The 19,071-nt window shown below is 34.1% G+C and overlaps 1 protein-coding gene across 1 annotated transcript; it reads left to right on the forward strand.

Moving 5' to 3' along the window:
• The first annotated feature begins 13,303 nt into the window (after positions 1 to 13,303).
• Positions 13,304 to 18,057, forward strand: LOC110039426. The gene is made up of 3 exons (XM_020744481.1): positions 13,304 to 13,702; positions 13,781 to 14,437; positions 17,282 to 18,057. Exons 2-3 carry the CDS (start codon positions 13,931 to 13,933, stop codon positions 17,924 to 17,926), a joined length of 1,152 nt encoding a protein of 383 aa, XP_020600140.1. The 5' UTR covers positions 13,304 to 13,702; positions 13,781 to 13,930; the 3' UTR covers positions 17,927 to 18,057.
• The last annotated feature ends 1,014 nt before the right edge of the window (positions 18,058 to 19,071 follow it).

The raw sequence follows: 19,071 nt of genomic DNA on the forward strand, positions 1-19,071 counted from the left end.
TCGCCAACTATGCGTCCTATGTTTAATTTTTGGGAAATTTACATAGGAAGCATGCAATTCATAGTTTTTTCTTGCCTAAAAATTTATTTTTTTTAAGGACCGTGGCCCGGCCTGGCCTAAGAATAGATGGGCTTGGCTATGACTTTTAAAATATAAATTGATTTTAAGCCCAATTTAAGCCTACTTTGATTAGTCAAATTCAGATTAAGCCTGGCCCACACCGAATTAGGGCCTGCAATATCCAGGTCTACTGACAATAACTCATTTCCTCTCGCCCTACGGTTTCATTTGGGACCACCTCACCCTTCGAATAAGTTGTTTTATCTAGAACTTTAGAGCACATTGTGTGAATATAAATGTTTTTGGCAACTTTTTTAGGGGGTAGGCTATTTTAGGTGGACTACCATGTGGATTTAATGTAAACCCACCCAACATATTTTCAGCGCCCCTAAAGCTTTTCATCCATTAAATCCAAAAAGTCCTATCGCATAACATAAATCCTCGACTTAGGGTTGTTTGGCTGACGGATCAAATATGGTTGATAAGATTAATCAAATCTGGATTTCTTGCGAGCCTATAAAGGAAGCAAAGGTCACGAGCAACGACACGGTAAATCCATTAAATCCACCCCTCTCTGAGATTTACAAAACGCTGATTTACCGACGGAACGGCTGTGCAGAAGATAAAAGGACTATGGAGAAGAAGATATATGGATTTCAATTTTGTTTTTATTTTTTATTTTTTGCTTTTTTCCTGTCTTTGGCTGACTTTAAGGTAAATTCATGACCAAATCCTACTAAAAGTGAACTGCCAAACCTCCCTTAAATATGATTGAGAGGTGGATTTAAGGGAATGAATGACTTCGTATGAATGCATAACCTTTGAAAATTTTATCAAAACAGCGATATGATTAAATTCTTTGAAGAGAAATAATAATTTTAAATATTAATTTATAGCACAGAATAATCCACATAACAGAAGCAAATGTTATACAGCAATAGCTACAGAGAATTCAGATAACCATTCCTCTCTCGGTCAAGTATTTATCAGAACCAAAAGTCCCAAAAGAAATTGTGTTCTATCACAATGTCGATCAGACTTATGAGAAGCATTTGCTCATATATTTTTTGTACTGATGATGATAACTGTTGTTTGAAATCTCAATCATCGGATGACTGTGAAGGCGCAGATTGCTACCACTGAGGCCATGGATAAAAGAGCAGCTGCCTTCCGCCGCAATGAGAAGAGGAGGGTGGATCATGCCCGCCACTACAAAAGAAGGTTTCAGGCCGACTGCTGATCGCCCCGCCTAGAAGAGCTGCTTATTCGGTATTGATCTTTGAGATCATTTGGTCTTCATATTTCATTGGCCTTCAAATTCTTCTTGGCTAAGTTTATAACAAAATCAATGAATCTGTATTTAGCAATTTCTCTTACCGCATATAATGCATTTGAAATTCCATGAGATTAAACAAGCTTCAGTGCATGTGTCTCTTTATTTGATTCATTTCTTTGATAGAAGATGATTGATTCCTGATTAATGGTTTATTTAACCAAAAAAAATTGATGATCTATCTTTTTGATGTTTTATTTAACCAGACAACTACTTTACCACTATGTTTCAAGTATATCTCAAATTTTAAGAAGATAATCAGACTCATATATGATTGTGATGTTTTGTTTGGACGATTGATAGCTTGGACTAGCCTGTAGATAGCTGTCATAAGCTCATTTATATAAAACACCCAAAATAACATGTACAATCCTTATTAGAGCGGGGTTAGAGAAGTAATTTTCCTTTATTGCACTTGTTATACTATAAATAGGGAGGTCCTATCATGTAAGATGAACTTTTGACTCTCTCTTATCTCCATATATCAAAAATATTTGACACAGTGCTCTCTTCTCTCTCCTTCTCTCTCTTTCTCTCATTTCAAATCTTCTAATCCCTTAAGGTGCATCAAGGACTAGACTGAATTCAACAATGTATAATAATATTCTTTTTTACCAGTTTAATATTTTTTTCTTATTCAACATAATTAACTTTTGAATATTTTAAAAATAATTAAAATTTTTAGACATGATATTCATATTAGTTTCTATATTTTTATTCTAAATAATTTATTTCTAATGACCTGCAAATGAAAATCAAGTATAGACCAATATTCAAAAACGGATCTGATTTATAGGACAGAACGATCAGGACAGGATTTTCATAAACATGGCATTGAAACTGCGAAAACTTTTCTCATTTCCTCGATTTTCACAATCCTAAAATGAAAAATATATGAGACTTCCAAGTTCTAGTTAACACTCCAAAGAGAATTCCACAAAATTGGCTCATATATTCTTTTCCACGGCGACATATGCATTCGATGGGCCCGAGACAAATGGTTGGAGCTGTAGGCATGCTCGTTGATGACATGTACGACAATGTAGTCCCAGGGATTGACCCCTCGAATGCGGAGTGTCCTGATAAAATATTTTCTCGTGATAAAGAGCCAATTAGTGAGAACATATGCAATGAATTAAACTCATGCTTAATTAGTATGCATTAGGCCTAAGCAGGACAAGGCATGACACAGTGAGTTGCTAAGCAAGCAGCAGATCTTTTTCAGCAAATACTCTTTTCTGGGTCCACCTATAAATCCGAAATAAATATATATACAACATTTAAGTTATAGCATAGATTGTGTATATTATGCCTTACCAGTGCTTCAATCACTGTAATCTCTATGCAGGGCATCCTCACAATGTAAAATGTAACACAGTTAATTTAGTCTTAATACATACCCAAAAAATCATCTTGAACGGACATGAATCTCGCCACACATTGTGGTAGGAAGCCTTAAAATAAAATCAAGGATTGTCTAAACTCAAATTAATGATTAAATGAAGCGTCTTGGCGAGACAACCCGAATGACATGAAACATTATCCAATTTGAGTCCAAATGAAGCCAAATCATGCACTAATTAGATTATATTAAAAAGTTTTGGGACATACTTTTGGAGATTAAATGATTTCCAAATGTGACAAGCTTATAATCAGATTGAGCATCTCAACTAGATGAAACTAAAGAGCCCAAGATCACTTAATCTGACAACATTAATGCATTTGAATACTCATAAAATATCTCATAATCAAGTAACTTACATTGAGTCATTAGATGAAGCGGTCCATATTCAAGCAAAATTAACCAAAAATTTTACTCCCAAAATCTATAAATAAACCTTAATCTCATAATGAAAGAATACTTGAGTATGGATGAAAAGACTAAATGATACTTCAAGCTCTTGAGGATTCTTGAGCTCCATCACTGTCAGACTAGTCTTCAAGTTGCAGCCATTGTCGGACATCCATTGGCCCACTATTATCGTTGTCAAACTGACATCCCTGTCGTCAAACCACTGCTACTGTTGTTAGACCACCATCACGTTGTTATTTTTATTTGTCGAACAACTGTCGGACCACTATCGCCCAACCACGGTCACTATCATCAGACCACCATTGTCCAACGACCGATGCCAAAAACCACCATTAGTATCATTGGATCATTTATGCAGTTACTAGATCACTGTCATCGGACCACCATTGTATCATTATTGAACAATTATCGTTGTATAACTGTCTTTTCCATTGTTGAATCACCATCATTTGGTTGGCATCATCATCGTCATCGGACTATCATCATCATCATCATCATCAGACCACCATATCCATCACCGGGCCACCATTGCGTAATCGCCGATAAGGTTTGCTAGCACCAGCAAAGGTCTGATGCGCACTCTGACGTGTAAGTTATTACTAACATTCAACATGTTCCTAATCTTAATTACAATCTTTTATCAGTTCATAAACTTACTTCTACTAATTCTTGTACTATCATTTTCATGGCTAATGGTTATGTTGTCAAAAAAACTACAAACTTGAAAACAATACTTGATGGACCATGTTGCAGGAAATCTATACCATTCATTCATTCGATACTTCTTTATCGAGATCTCTTGCTCTCTTCAATATCCAATTAATCCCCAATCTCTGACATAAACGTCCAAGCCATCTCAGTTATCAAGTTCAACATCTGCTCAAGAGTCTTATTCCCTTGTTGTGTCATCATATTCAGCCATCATGTTGTACTTCATGTAGCTTGGCCAAAAGCAAAAAAGTTACCATTCTTGGCTTCTACCTCTTGTGTCATGCATCCTCTACATAACATTCATTCTTATGTACGAGCAAGTCATTGCCTGGGTTGGGTGATTCCTGGGTTAATCTAGCATTGAGCAGATCAGTCTTTAGCTAGTTGGTCGCCTATTTCTTGTCTGAATCTTATTGCTCGGTCCTTCTTGTTACAGGCATTTGCTCTGCTTAAATAGGATTGATGTGTTGATATGCTCCTAGCTTGAGTTCGTTTGATCTGACCACCGAATGCCTTTTTCCTTATGTATTGATATTTAGTTGTAATAGTAGTATTCATATGTATATATTTTAAATGAATATCTTGTGAATGAGTGTACAATAATAAAGATATATGGCATTATTTTAAATGAATATCTTGTGAATGAGTGTACATAATAAAGATATATGGCATATATATATATATATATAAACCCATGTTTTAACAATTATATTGTTGACCATTTTTTGTCTAAAGTGAGAAAGGATCGGCTTGCTCAAGTAGTGTTGTTGCAAAGGTGGAAGATTCATAATTTTAGAGATCCGAATATAATTCGTTGCTTCTAACACAATCCTGAATATAATTGAGAGAGAGAGAGAGGATGTGACATTAAAAAATCTTACTTTTAAGAAAATACACAAAATTTTAGCTAATATCTATCATTAAAGTCTCATTAATTGTGACTCTAGGATTTAAAAGACCTTGCAAATGTGAGGTGAATCCATAGAAGGTTGCTGGCTGAATTCACCCATATTGGCTTAGTTCCTGTGATTAATAATGCTCGCGGCTCCAACCTAGCATAGCTAGTCAGCCTGCTCTGGTGCTTCCTCCATGCATAGATCAACTAGTACCCACTAATAAGTACTCTCCAATAAAGACTGGCTTCTTTTTGTTAATCTCAGGGCTAATGATATTTAGTCATTAGATTGATATGATGCGACTGACCCATTAAACTAACATTTCTGAATTGGTTATGTTGACTCGAGCTTGGAACGAGCAATCTAGGGTATGCATTAGTTCATCATCTTCAAATACTCAAAATATGCCAAAAATAAAATGTCTAAGAAAATGTCGGATAGAGAGTGTCAAAGCAAGTTCTTATTTTAAAAAGCTTTCTAAAGTCTTAAACATTTTAACTTGTGGACATCCTCAAACTAATCACAGTCTAAGATGAGGATCACCTTGCCCCAGATTTTCCGCACTCCCAAGAGTACTCACCTTGAATCACAGTGTAGAAGAGAATGTTAGCTCTCTCATCGTAGATTCAATCTAGAAAAGGGAGAAACCAATTTTAAGTTATAATAATAAACTTTCCACCCAAAAGATGATAAATTATTTTGGCACTTTCATAAGAAAATATATTTAAACTAATAATCTTGAAGTTGGAAGGCTTCAAATGAAATGATAGATTCTTAATTTTCATTCTTCAAAAGTCAACAAACAAATTTTATGCTTGTGCTCTTAAGGCCTCTGCTTTCTTGCGACACTGTTTAATAACTTCTAAATTTATTTAGAAGTTAAGAACTCTATGATCCTAAGCTTAGATTAGTTTACTTTTTTTTTCCCCCCCAAATATAGCCTAATATTCACTTACGAAATAAGCTTCTTCTATGTTGATGTAAGGTGTCCTCAGTGCTTAAACTCCCGATTTTAAAGTTGGAAGATGGTCTTCCACTTTGAAAGTTGAATTTTGAGCTTTAAAAGTAAACTTTTTTAATAACATCTCAGTTAGGCCTCTTCTTTTCTTTCAATTGGAAAAAATAATAGATCTATAAGACTTCAAAAAAGTTTGAAAGTTATCAAGTTGGTGCTAAAGAATTATAATGAACACTTCAGCTGTAATAACAATAAATTTCTAATAACATCAATGAAAAATAAGTGCTTGACCCTAATACCCACAACTAGTTGGACATTTTGCTAAAATGGTCAGATGAAGTATTTTAGTTATTGTGAAAAGCGATATTAAGCAATCGCAAGTCACACATAATAAATATTTCAAATTAAAGGTCAATTATCACAAAGATCTAATCTAATCAAGATGAAAATTTTAAAGATTATTAGGGGTATCACCGATAGTATATATTCATTGAATTCATAAAAGTAGCATGTGCAATCAGAACAACCAAAAACCATCTATGTACCCTTTTTATATCTTAAACTTTTAAGGCTCGCATGGCTAAAATATGTTAATTTTTTATCATTTGACGAATGATGAATTGAAAAATGAGTTTACCAAACTCCCACCTAGAGCAATATTAAAAGTTTTTTAAATGGTCATTTATTAAGGATAATTAAGATGGAGCTATTAAAACAAAACGTAAAGAGCCCATGTGTTTTGGGAAGAAATATAAGGCAGAAAATTAATTTTTACTAAACAAAAAATTGATTGGGAATTCTTTTAAAATTAGTGGTTACAAATCATATAAAGAAAACATGAAATGGCCTTCAAATATATTTCCCACACTACTATTCAAATACTAGAAAATAATTTTGAATATAATAAATCATATATTGACTTTCATGATTCTATATAATTTTGTTTAATGAAGATATGAACGTATTAATTATAAGCAAGCTCTATCCCCACCCAAATGGAAAGCATAGAGAATGATGTAATATCTATAAATGTACAAGTTTTAAATTTAAACATTAATATATATTTTAAAATCCAAACATAAACAATGTATATATCATATAATTTCATATTTAAGAAATTATATTTTAAGCAAATTTAATTTATCTGATCTTTTTTAAAGATAAGAGAATTGATTTTATAAGAGAATGATGAGTTTATCATGGTGGGATGAATTTGGATTCATCATGAGGGACAAGCTCTAAATGAGGAATGAGTTTGATATGAGTGATGATTTTACTATTTTCTTAATATGGATAGCTTTGTTGGACTTAAGTTGAGTTTTTTGAGTATGTATTAATTTCCAAATTTCAAGAATAATAAATGAGAATGAGTTTCACAAGCTTGCAATTCTTCTGTTTATAATAGATGAGAATGAGTTTCTCTTGTACTTGTTTTGTTTATATTAGTGGCAAAGTCTTGATTTTTCACCCTTATAGATACTTTTACTCTTGTCTTGCTTTTCTACATTATTGTAGTTGTAGTGTTTAACTTTTTGAATATTGATAGTAATTCAACTTCACTATATCTTGTGGAATATTGAATTTGATTCTATACATAGGCAACGCATCTATTTTATTCGAAAAATTTATTATAAAAACGAGGAAGATAAAGAGAGAAAAAATAAATAAAAGAGAAGCTCAATAACATGCTTGTGCATTAAAATGGTTAGCGACAGATATTTCTAAGATTTTAATAATATAAATGAAAAGTAATTTAAATAGTGTGCCTTATCATAAGATCTAAAATGAGATATTATTTATGAACTTATTTTTGCATGAGTCTGCTCTTGCTCATATAATGGGATTAGTAATCTCATTTAAATTTTTCACAAGATGTGTTACATAAACAATTTATGTGTGCATTCAATAGGAAAATATTTTTGTTTAAAGAAAAAAATTAAACAATTAATTTGCTATGAACACTCGGGCAACATTTTGTGTGAGAGCGATACATATATAGATCATTAGTCTCACAATGATGGGGATCATATAATTCATCAGAGCAAGAAAGTTATGGAGTTATTTATAATTGAGTTTTTTCACAATATCTTATCTATCCTCATACCTAAAAAGTAATTCCAATAATAATAAAGTGTTAGGTGTGGAGCCTGATTTGAAGCACCAATATACACTGAAAAAACCGAACACATGTGGGCAAGCACTGTGGTGAGGGCGCTCAAGCACCTAATGTTCGGGTGTTGATTGAAGAGGGGGCGCTTTAGAACCCACGTGTGGGCGCAGATAGAGGGAGGGGCGCTTTTACGCCCCTTTTGGGCCCTCAAATGTCCATTTTGGTTTGGCATTGGCAGAGAGCATGACGCTTAAATGCCAAGTCTAGGCGCCTATGCACTCAGAGCGGTAGGCACACTTTTTTGGCTTTAAGACCAATTTTGAGTGGCATAAAAGAAAGGCTATGGGTGTAGTGCTTCCTGTACGAGTTCTTCAAAAAGTTCCTAGTGAAGGAGGAAAGTGTCGGAAAGGAATATTTCTGGGATCTCGACATGTGTTTTTTGCGTCAGATCGGAGTAGGAAGTGTTTAGAGCGAGTCATGTAAGTTTCCTTGTATGTAGAGAGAAAATTGGTGTAAGTTCTCTGCAAAACTTTTTGAATTTTTTAGTGGAATTTCTTGATGGTGTGGCTCCGTGATTATTTTTCTTTCTTAGGTATTCTAAAAAGTTGTAGATGGAGGATTTGTTGTATAAAAAAAGTTAAACTTGCCACTATAAGGAATTACCAAGAAGCTTGAGTCTATGCCTATGGAGGAATGGAAAATGATGGATTGAACAGTATTGGGTTTGATCCGATTGTAACTTTTCTTATTTGTTGCGTTCAACATTGCAAACGAGAAAACCATTGAGGATTGCGACATTGACAAAGATGTATGAAAATCCTCCTGCTTTAAATAAGGTTTTTCTGATGAAGAATTTATTCAATCCAAAGACGACGAAAGGTAGTTTAGTGGTAGAGCATATCAAAAATTTTAATATTATGACGAGTCAGTTGTATTCTGTGAGGAACAAGTTTGATAATGAGGTCAGAGTACTAGTAATACTATCTTCATTGCTAGAAAACTGTGATGGTTTGGTAATGACAATGAGTAATTATTCAAAGACTTCAAAGTTGAACTTCAATGACATCTGCGGGTGATGCTGAATGAAGAAGTTTGTAGGAAAACATTGAATGGTAAATTATCATGTTTTAAATTGAATGTTAGTAAAAATGAAGTATTCTAGACAAGAATAAAGGCATAAGCAGATCCCATTCCAAAAAGGAAAATCAAGAATAAGTAAAGGAAATAATAAGGGTGGATGTTGAAACTGCGGCAAGAGGGATTGCAAAGCTTCAAGGAAAGCTAGTGGTGGAGGACATGAAAAAGTCTCCATCTGTGAAATCCAAAATAACTCTCCAGTATTGTCTCTAGTCAGCTTTGAACCTTGGATACTAGATTCAGGTGTATTTTTTTCATGCTAGCCTCAATAAAGAGGTATTTAAGAACTACACTTAGGGTGATCTAGGGAAAGTTTATTTGGGAGATAACATTGCCAATGATATCGTAGGAATGGGTGATGATGATATCAGGTTGCAATGAAACAGTCTGGAAGCTTACTGAAGTTAAACATGTTTAAAGTTTGAAGAGAAATCACATCTTTGTGAGCCAGCTGACAAAGTCGGGACTCGTGACTACTTTCACAGGTGATTAGTAGAAGTTGAACATAGTAAATTAGTGATGGATCAGGACAACATTAAAGGCGCCATTGTCCAATCAATGAAATGGTTGATTTCATTGATGTGGCTAGAACCATGGTGGCAGATCTGTGGCATCGTAATCTTAGCCATATGAGCGAAAAAAGTATGAAGTCCTTACTTTCTATTAATAAGCTTCAGTGTTATCAGGATTTCTATGAACACTGTACGTATGATAAGTAGAGGAAAGTTTCTTTCCTTAAGAGAGGATCAACAGTGAAATAAAAAAAAACTTGAGTTAGTGCATACTGACGTATGAGGTCCTACTCGAGTTCAGTCCAATGAAGGTTCTCGTTATTTTGTCACATTTATTGATGATCACACAAGAAAGACATGAGTTTATTTCTTAAAGTAGAAATCTGACATATTTGAAGTCTTTAAGAAGTGGAAGGCTATGGTAGAAAATGAGACAAGTTTGAAGCTGAAGTATCTCAGATTAGATAATGGGGGCGAGTATCTCTATCAAAAGTTCAGGAAGCTCTGTGCTACAGAGGGGGTTAGAAGTTCACTGTCTCAAGGACACTGCAGTAGAATGATGTGGTCGAGTACATGAATAGAACAATCTTGGAGTGTGCTAGGAGCATGAGACTGCATGCATGCTTGCTAAAATAGTTTTGAGCCGAAGTAGTAAACACTGCAAATTAGATAATGAGGCCGAGTACCATTATCAAAAGTTCGGGAAGCTCTGTGCTACAAAGGGTGTTAGAAGTTCAATCTCTCAAGAACACTGCAATAGAATGATGTGGTTGAGTACACGAATAGAACAATTGTGGAGTGTGCTAGGAGCATGAGGTTGAATGCAGGCTTGCTAAAATAGTTTTAAGCTGAAGTAGTATATACTGTGCAGTTTATTTGATTAATTGTAGTTCATCAGTACATTTGGAGGAAGGTTTACTTGAAGAAGCCTGGATGACAAAAAGGTATATTTATCTCATTTAAGTGTATTTAAATGTTCATCAATAAATCTGCTCTGTATAAATATATTTTTAAATTAAAAACAAAAAAAAAATTTAAATAAAAAGAATGAACTTAAAGCCCTTCAAATATTTTTTTTAATATCCTGTTCCCTGCTGCCTATTAGTACAGTACAATTGCGCCATGTGGATTTATAGTTAGGAGGCTTAAATGAGTTGAATATGGTTGCATTGATATTTTTTTGTTTAACTTATTAATTATTAAGACAAGGACAAATTTAATAAAATTAGTTTCTATTCATTTATTATTATTATGATTATTGTTATTATTTTGATATATTGAATCACAAATCCATGCTTACTCAATTAGGGCAGTCAAAACGGCTCGTTGTTCCCGAACAGCTTGTGTTTGACTCGTTAAGAAACTCTTGTTTGGCTCGTTCGCTAAGTTAACAAGCCAAATACAAACACTTTTTTGTGCTCATATAAATGAGCCGAACACGAACATTGATTTATTCGTTTGTGTTCGGCTCGTTTGGGCTCGAAATACTATTCATATATATATTGACTACAATGCTACAAAGAATATAATAAATTAGAATTATTAATTAAAAAATAAAGAATAAAAATTATTAAATTCAATTTAAATGGTGTTCTAATATAAATAATAATATTTAAATATTGACCCAACCCTTAGCATCCTCCGAATGTGCGATTAGGGTTGTCAAAATGACTTTGTTTGCGAACAACTCGCGTTTGGCTCGCTAAGCAAACGAGCATAACACGAATCCACTTTTTGTGTTCGAAAAATAAAGGAATCTAACATAAACAATGATATTTTTAAACGTGCCAAACACGAGCTGAGCCTGCTCTCGCTCGTGTTCGGCCCGTTTACACCTTTATACTCAACTGCACATACATTAGGCCTCGAACAAAACATCTGATAACTAAACCAGAAAACTTTAATCATTAGCTAAAAAAGAGTTGCACAACCAAACAAGTTGATAGTCATGCCAAGTTCTTTTACAAAATAAGCTAAAAGTATTTATTACCTTAAAAATTAGCTCATTATGGAAGATTATCCAATACTTCTAATTTTTAACACAAATCTTGTTTACACCCCTATAATTATTATGTTGGCACTCCTGATTCAACCATTTTGCAGCATGTATAATAGATTTGATACATACTTCTCAGACCAAGAAAACCTATTATGATGTTTTTATGTGAAGCAAAAGAAATGTATAATAGCATTCCAAACGCACTACTAAGATCATTGGTGATGTATTTCAATCTTGATTAATTTAGTCAAGTTTCAAATATATAGCCAGATGGTGCCTCCATAGTTGCCGCCCATAACTGTCTATCACTACCTGCGGCTGCCACAATTGCTTGCATTTGGCCATAGCCTTCCAAAACCATTGTCTACAACTACCTGGCTCTAGCCATTTGCGATGACCATCACTTGCATTTGTTGGCCCTCATTGTAGGTCACACCATCATCTGGCCGTGTTGTTGGTAGTCACTCGTTGCCACTGCTAGGTAGGAGTTTGTGATTTGTCCGTTTGGGTGGGTCGGTTCTCAAGTTATTCAAATCGAACGAAACATAAATTCAAAATTCAAACAATCAAACCAACTAATTTTTTATTAAATCGATCCAAAGCAGACCGAAATATAATTTGATTTTGAGCAAAAAAAAAAATATCATTAACTTTAAAAATAAGTAAAATCAAGATTATATTCCATAATTGAAAGTTTATATATTTATCTTATTTTACGACCATCTCCTCAAAATTAGAAACTTTAAATTAATGCATATAATCTTGTTATGTGCTCAATTTATACTTTTTCAAGTTAATTGAATTATCTAATACTAATACTATTCCTTTTTCTTATTTATTTATTTTCATAAAGACTATATTTCATATCCTAACTAAATAATTCTAAATTATGTCAAATATGTTGTATGTGAAATATACTGTATCTTTTTCTTTTAAGTAGCATTTCATTTTTAACAAATCAACCGTGCAATTGATTTTCTTACTATATATTACCGTACGTCTAGACGGCCAATCACTGGACGTCATGTCACCATACACCTCATCAACACACAACGTGACACCCTGTGGTTGGACATCCCGACATTTGCATGTCCCGACGAACACTTTCTTTATATCAAGAGATAGAAAAAGTTGTTAATTTTTTTTTTAAAATGATTGTTAACATCTTAAATCCAAACTATACCAATCACAATTTTCTTCGAAAGATGGATACATTGAGAATGAAAAATTTTGTTTTCCAATACTCAAATAAAAAGAATGAACGCGATCAATCACAAAAGATGGACACAAGAATGCAAGTCATGCTTCGTTATTCATCTTTATCATTCACTGTCGGGCAGCAAGCCTAAGCCATTTTCATTTACAACAGCAGGAAGAAGATATAGACTGGGTACACCAGAGGGACATAGATGGAGCAGTGGGTAATTCGGACTGGTTTTGCAACGAAGAGTGACCAGAGTGTTTTCTCTGTGGTTATATTTACTGTTTAGAGTGCTTATTTTGTAAATGTACAAGTTTAGGTGTGAGATATGTAAATTATGTTTTCCTGAGGGATTGCATTTAAAAACCATAAAAATAATTATAACATTAGATATTCAAGTTTTATATTGACCTCACACAAATTTCTTGAATTTTTAAAATGTAGCTTAGTCAATATATATATTATAATATTTCAACTCAAGATTTTTCCAACTAATTTCCAACAAGAGTACACAAATTCTGGATGTAAAGATTGGAATTCCTCTCTTTACAGTTTACACCAGTAAGAGTCCTCCCGTTGCATAAATTTGCACCTAGAATTTCTGGTGGGCGACGAGGACGTAACAATCGAGCTACTCAGCCGCGGACTTTTGATCTCCAACATTCATTCCTACGGTCAATATACCGCCAATGGGCGGTATCAGTCGCCATTTTTTTTCTAATTTGTTGACCACTGAGTCTGGTCGACGCAGGGCGACAACGTGTATCTTCTTCTCTTTTGTTTTGCAAACAATTTGAAGAACCCTAACTTTAATCTCTCTTCCTTTGTCTTCCCTGTCTATAAAGACTCCCATGGACTCGTTCCTTCCCTGCGGCGAGGCCCCACCAAACCGCGAAGAGCTGCTACATCCCTCGTCGAAATCCACCTGTTTCCTGAACCTTCCCGTCGATATAAACGCAATTCACTCCTCAGGTAATAGCCGAAAGTTTATTAATTCAATCATTATTTCCCTATTCGCTCTTTCCATTAAAACAAGATTACTTGCCATAGGCGGTGCCGGCTTGGAGTTTGCGGTGAGAAAGCCTTCCTTTTCCTTCTTATTAGCCCTTAAAAGGCGTGATTTTGGATACGGGTTCTCTCTTTCTTCCTCTCAAAGAAGTCTTTTGAATCGGAAACGTTGATAGCTGTGTGTGTTCTGAGATGCTGTCTAGGGTATTTCATAACGAAGATGGCAAGGATTCGACACAGAGGATCCAACCCAGGGGTTATTTGTTTAGTATCGTCAAGTACTTTGGCCCTTTCTTGCTTCTGGCTGCTGGGTTTTTCACCTTTGGTGCTCGGTACTTCGATACTCATATTTTAAATTTGCAGTCACCAAGGTCTGGTTTTTTGCCCTGTATCACTGTGGAGCCGAGTGGAATGAATCGTTTGATCAAGCCTCCTTCTTCTTTGTCGCATAATATGAGTGATGAGGAGCTTTTCTGGATTGCGAGCTTTGCCCCGCAAGTTAAGAAGTATCCTTTCAATAGGGTCCCGAAGGTGGCTTTCATGTTCTTGACGAGGGGACCTTTGCCTCTCTTTCCGCTGTGGGAGAAATTCTTTAAGGGAAATGAGGGTCTTTATTCAATCTATGTTCATTCATTGCCCGGCTATGAACCCAACTATCCGAAGGAGTCCGTATTCTATAAGAGGCAGATTCCAAGCCAGGTAGTCTATGTTTCTTAATCTTTCAGAATATTTAGTACCTTCTGGAGTCTATTTTACTCCTACTTTTGTTTCCGTTCTTTTCTGCAAGGAAACCAATTTCAAGTTTTGGAATTGTGCTCTTTTCAGTTTATTTAGTCCAACATATAGTTCGTCAGTTTGCATCTTGTTCTTCTTATGACTGCTACTTAGTGGTTATTATACCCTTTCAGAAGGCACAGATATATTTTTAAGAAATAATTTGTGTTTTCATGGATTTATTTTTATTACCTTTTTTAAAGCTGGCTCCTTTATCTTTTGCTATAGTTTAGTGATTCACATTTAGTACCTTTTAGCTTGGCTTGAATAAAGTCTCCATTGGTGTTCCTCTTCTCCTTTATTCTTGACTGCCTTTCTTTTCTGTGGTTAACAAGTGCTGTTTCAGGGGCTATCACTCAGTGTTAGACGATAATATTGAATCATCAATATCTGTGCTTAGAATCTAATCATATAGATCTAGTGCCGTTTAATGCACTTGATTTCTTTGATACACTGAATTATCTTTTATATTCGTTTAGGTTTAATGGGTCCTTTTAGTTATTTGGAGTTCATATATCCTATGATGTTCTTAAGCCATGGTTTTTGAATTAAGCTGTGACAGTGGTGGAGTTTTATTTGCTTCAGCCCATTCAAAGCTTTCTGCTTTCTTCCTCACCCCACATTCTTTTACTGCTTGTGGGCATGCTCATGAGCTGCAGGTACTCCGCTAAAGTCCAAGAGGAACCTAAACTTGTGAAACTTTAAAGATGATGGCACATGCCAATTGAATGATTCTTCTTTAAATGTGAACTGAAAATTCATTTTGGTTGGATGGTTTTCTATTAAGTTAGAAAAAATAAGTAGGTGCACTGTTGAAAAATATGCACATGAGTTTTTTTTTTTTTTCTTTTTTTTTGGGAAATTAAGCGCTATTGGAAACTAAGTTAGAGATTAGTGATTAATGAATGCTTTAAATTTGAATCTCCTAATTTGAGATAAATCTCTCGATCAAGCACATGATAGCATGTGGAAATATTTTTTTTTTCATTTTTTTCTGCAGAGACAATGGGTTGGGTGTTTTATTGATTTCCTGACAAGCTACTCTCCTGAATTGTTAGGGTGATATTAAGGAGAAAATGCTCCAAATTTTTGAATCTGCAATTTGATGTGTATTTTGCTAGCTAGAAGTGTTCAAATAGTCTTCCAAATTTAAAACAAAAAAAAAACATGAAGTTATAAAAAAAAGTCTTATAAATTCAGGCTTGAGATCCCTGATGTCTGTTAAATGTCAATAGTAAGTTTTCATGATGGCCTATTGCATGGAAAACCGCTCCTTGTGTTAGAATGTGTAGCACATTGGCCGGAAACAAAGTGCACTATCCCAAGATGGTGTTGGGTTTGAGAGCTCTCCTTGCCCCAAATAAATAAATAATAATAATAATAAGACTTCTTTATTCGGTTACTCAAGCTCCCCAAGAGATATTGTAAAGACTGTTAAATGGCAATTTGGAAACTTTTACTCCTTTATCTCCTTCTTTAGTCTTGATTTTAATAGCTGGCAGCATAAAAAAATAAACTCTTCTGATGCAACTGGAAGCAAGAACTGCCTTTATTCTGTTTTTTTTCTACATTTTACAAGATTAAATCTAATTTAAAAAATTCTTTTTCTTATGACTCAATATTTTGTTGGTAAGAACGTAAGCTGGCTGTCGGAGAAGTTTTAGGATTGTAAAATTACTTAATGTGTATTAGCTATCAGGATTGCTCATCCATTCTAAACACCATGCTGCTCTTTTGTTAAAATATGATTACTTAGCTGAGACTAAGTTGTCTTCTTGAGTGATTTGGAGTAATAACCTCTTCGAATCACTACTTGTAAATATCTTCGGATAGGCTTTAATTGCACTTATAAGATACCATGTGCTGTAATTAGCATAATGGATAGCTATTTTTTCTTGAAGAGATTTTCATTATTTTTCGAAAATTGTTATGTAATTGGCTCTGATGTTATTTCTTGTATGTCCCTTTCAAAATTTTCTTCTTAGTTGAGTTTTCTTTAATCTACTTTTTTTTAATTAATTTCTTAGTTTTATTGTTGGATGGCTTTCTAATTTTTCTTTTTCTTTCATATGTTTATCATGTTCCATTCTATCTATCATTTATCTTAATAAGGAGGCTTCTTCTACTCGTGGTGGCCGCACCAAGTTTCTTTTTATCATTGTAACTTTTCAAGCACATGAAACTAACTCGGGGCATCTAAAAAATTTTATATTGCAATTGACATCTTGTCAACCATTAAGGACTTGTTTGGGATCAGTCTTGTCTTTTGTCTTGTTTTTTACTTTTAGCTTTGTTTTTAAAAATGTTTGTTTAGGGGCCATTTGGAATCACTTTTTTTTTTTTCATTTTTAATCTTATTTTATTTTGTTTATATTTTGATTTAAAATAAAATATAATTGATTGAACTAGCTAGTTGTTTCTAAAAATATTTAAAACAATTTATAAGCGTTCGGAATGTTTTTAAAATTAAGTTGATATACTTTTTAAAATAAATAATAAAAACAAATAAAATTTATATAAACCAAATTTATTTTCAAAAACAAAACAAAAATAAAAACAAAAACAACCAACAAAAAGTGATGTCTATTTTTTTGTATGCTTTTATTTTTTTATTTTCAACAATAAATTAATATATTTTTTAAATTAGTCTAAAATAATTTTTAGCTGTTTTTGAATCATTGGTTGTTTTAAAAATGAAATATATATTTACATATAGCCATTCATGAACCTTACAGTCCCCACACTCATATGTTCATCATGTTCTCACAGGTAGCAGAATGGGGAAGAATGAGCATATGCGATGCAGAGAGACGCCTCCTCGCCAACGCGCTCCTCGATCTCTCCAACGAGCACTTTGTTCTTCTCTCCGAGTCCTGCGTCCCCCTCTACAACTTCACCATCATCTACAAATACCTGCAGAGATCTCGCTTCAGTTTCATGGGCGTCTTTGACGACAGAGGCCCTCACGGCAGAGGAAGGTATAACCCCAACATGGCTCCATTGATTTCCCTCAATCAATGGCGCAAAGGTTCTCAGTGGTTTGAAGTCAGCAGAGATATTGCAATATATATTATACAAGACACCAAGTACTACGCCAAGTTCAAGGAATTCTGCAGGCCGCCTTGCTATGTCGACGAGCATTACTTCCCCACCATGCTGCATATTGAAAAGTCGAATCTGATAGCTAATATTAGTCTCACCTTCGTGGATTGGTCGAGAGGTGGAGCTCATCCGGCGACTTTTGGGAAGGAAGATATTAATGAGGAGTCTATGAAGAAGAAGCTTCTGAGTGGATGGGAGTGTATGTACAATGGCCAGCATTCTTCTCTCTGTGTCCTCTTTGCGAGGAAATTTGCTCCCAGTTCGTTGGAGCCATTGTTGAAGCTTGCGCCGGCTGTGCTTGGATTTGGGTGAGTGTGGGGGAGATAAGATTGAGGATTGTTCGGAGTGATTAGCGGTGAATGTGCTAATAAATTAGTGTTGGGGTTAGGGTTTCTTAATGTAATTAAGATGATATGTAATGTGTTTTTTTGTAAAGGAAATATGAGGATTTATAGGTTTTAAGTTATTGATTAATCTAATAAACTATTTTTTAGATGAAAATGTATGGTTTTAGAATTTAAAATCGAGTGGTGATGGTGTTATTAAAGGTATTTAGAAGTCTCCGCAAAAAATCAGAATTAGAACATCGAGTAAATCTGAGTTTTGATGATGAAAGTATAATATTGATTATTATTATTATTATTATTTTGGTTTGAGTAATGAATAGAAGGAGAAAATATTATGTCTCAGATGAATGACAATGGTGTTGTTGTGCTATTCACATCATCATCCACACATTCGATTATTTTGATGACGGTGTGCTTCATTTTGAATTTTAGACATCTTTTAGAAAAATAATCTATCTGCATTGAATTTCATTTTTCTCTACCTACTTTAATTTTATTAAATAAATTTTAGAGTTTAATTAGAAATTTTGATTTTTATTGAATGTTTCATTTCAAATATGAAATATAAAAAGCATGTATGTTATTCTTGAGAGCCTTTTGTCTTCTTGAGATAGCAGAGATGAAAGAGATGAACGAGAATATAGAGGACAAAGTGAAATAGGAGAAGAGCAGGAAGCAAAACAATGATTTTATTATATGTGCAAACAGATAATGTATACACATATTTAGCAAAGATAGGGGTAAAATAAACTAGCGGAACATAATAACTACCATATCCTATACAATAAATGCAAACATCTCCTTTCAAGCTAAGTAATTTGTTGAAGAGATGGTTCGTTTGGTGCAGAGTTGCTTAAATCGGTTATTGGTAAGTAGTTTGATCAAGATGTCTGCAATTTGATCGGTAATGATGATGTGGTAAACAAATAATTTGATTTTTGTAGTGACAATTAATTTCAATATGGTTAGTCCTTCCGTGAAACATCATATTATTCGCAAGAGTGATTGCGGAAGTTGTCGCAGTACAAAGTAGTTTTGTAATAAATAACAGAACCATCTGCATGAAGTTAGTTTTGTAAGTGTGTTTATAGCCTAGAAGATTTTGCTTAG

Source organism: Phalaenopsis equestris, unplaced genomic scaffold (genome assembly GCF_001263595.1).
Source record: "Phalaenopsis equestris unplaced genomic scaffold, ASM126359v1 Scaffold000002, whole genome shotgun sequence".
Classification (NCBI taxonomy): domain Eukaryota; kingdom Viridiplantae; phylum Streptophyta; class Magnoliopsida; order Asparagales; family Orchidaceae; genus Phalaenopsis; species Phalaenopsis equestris.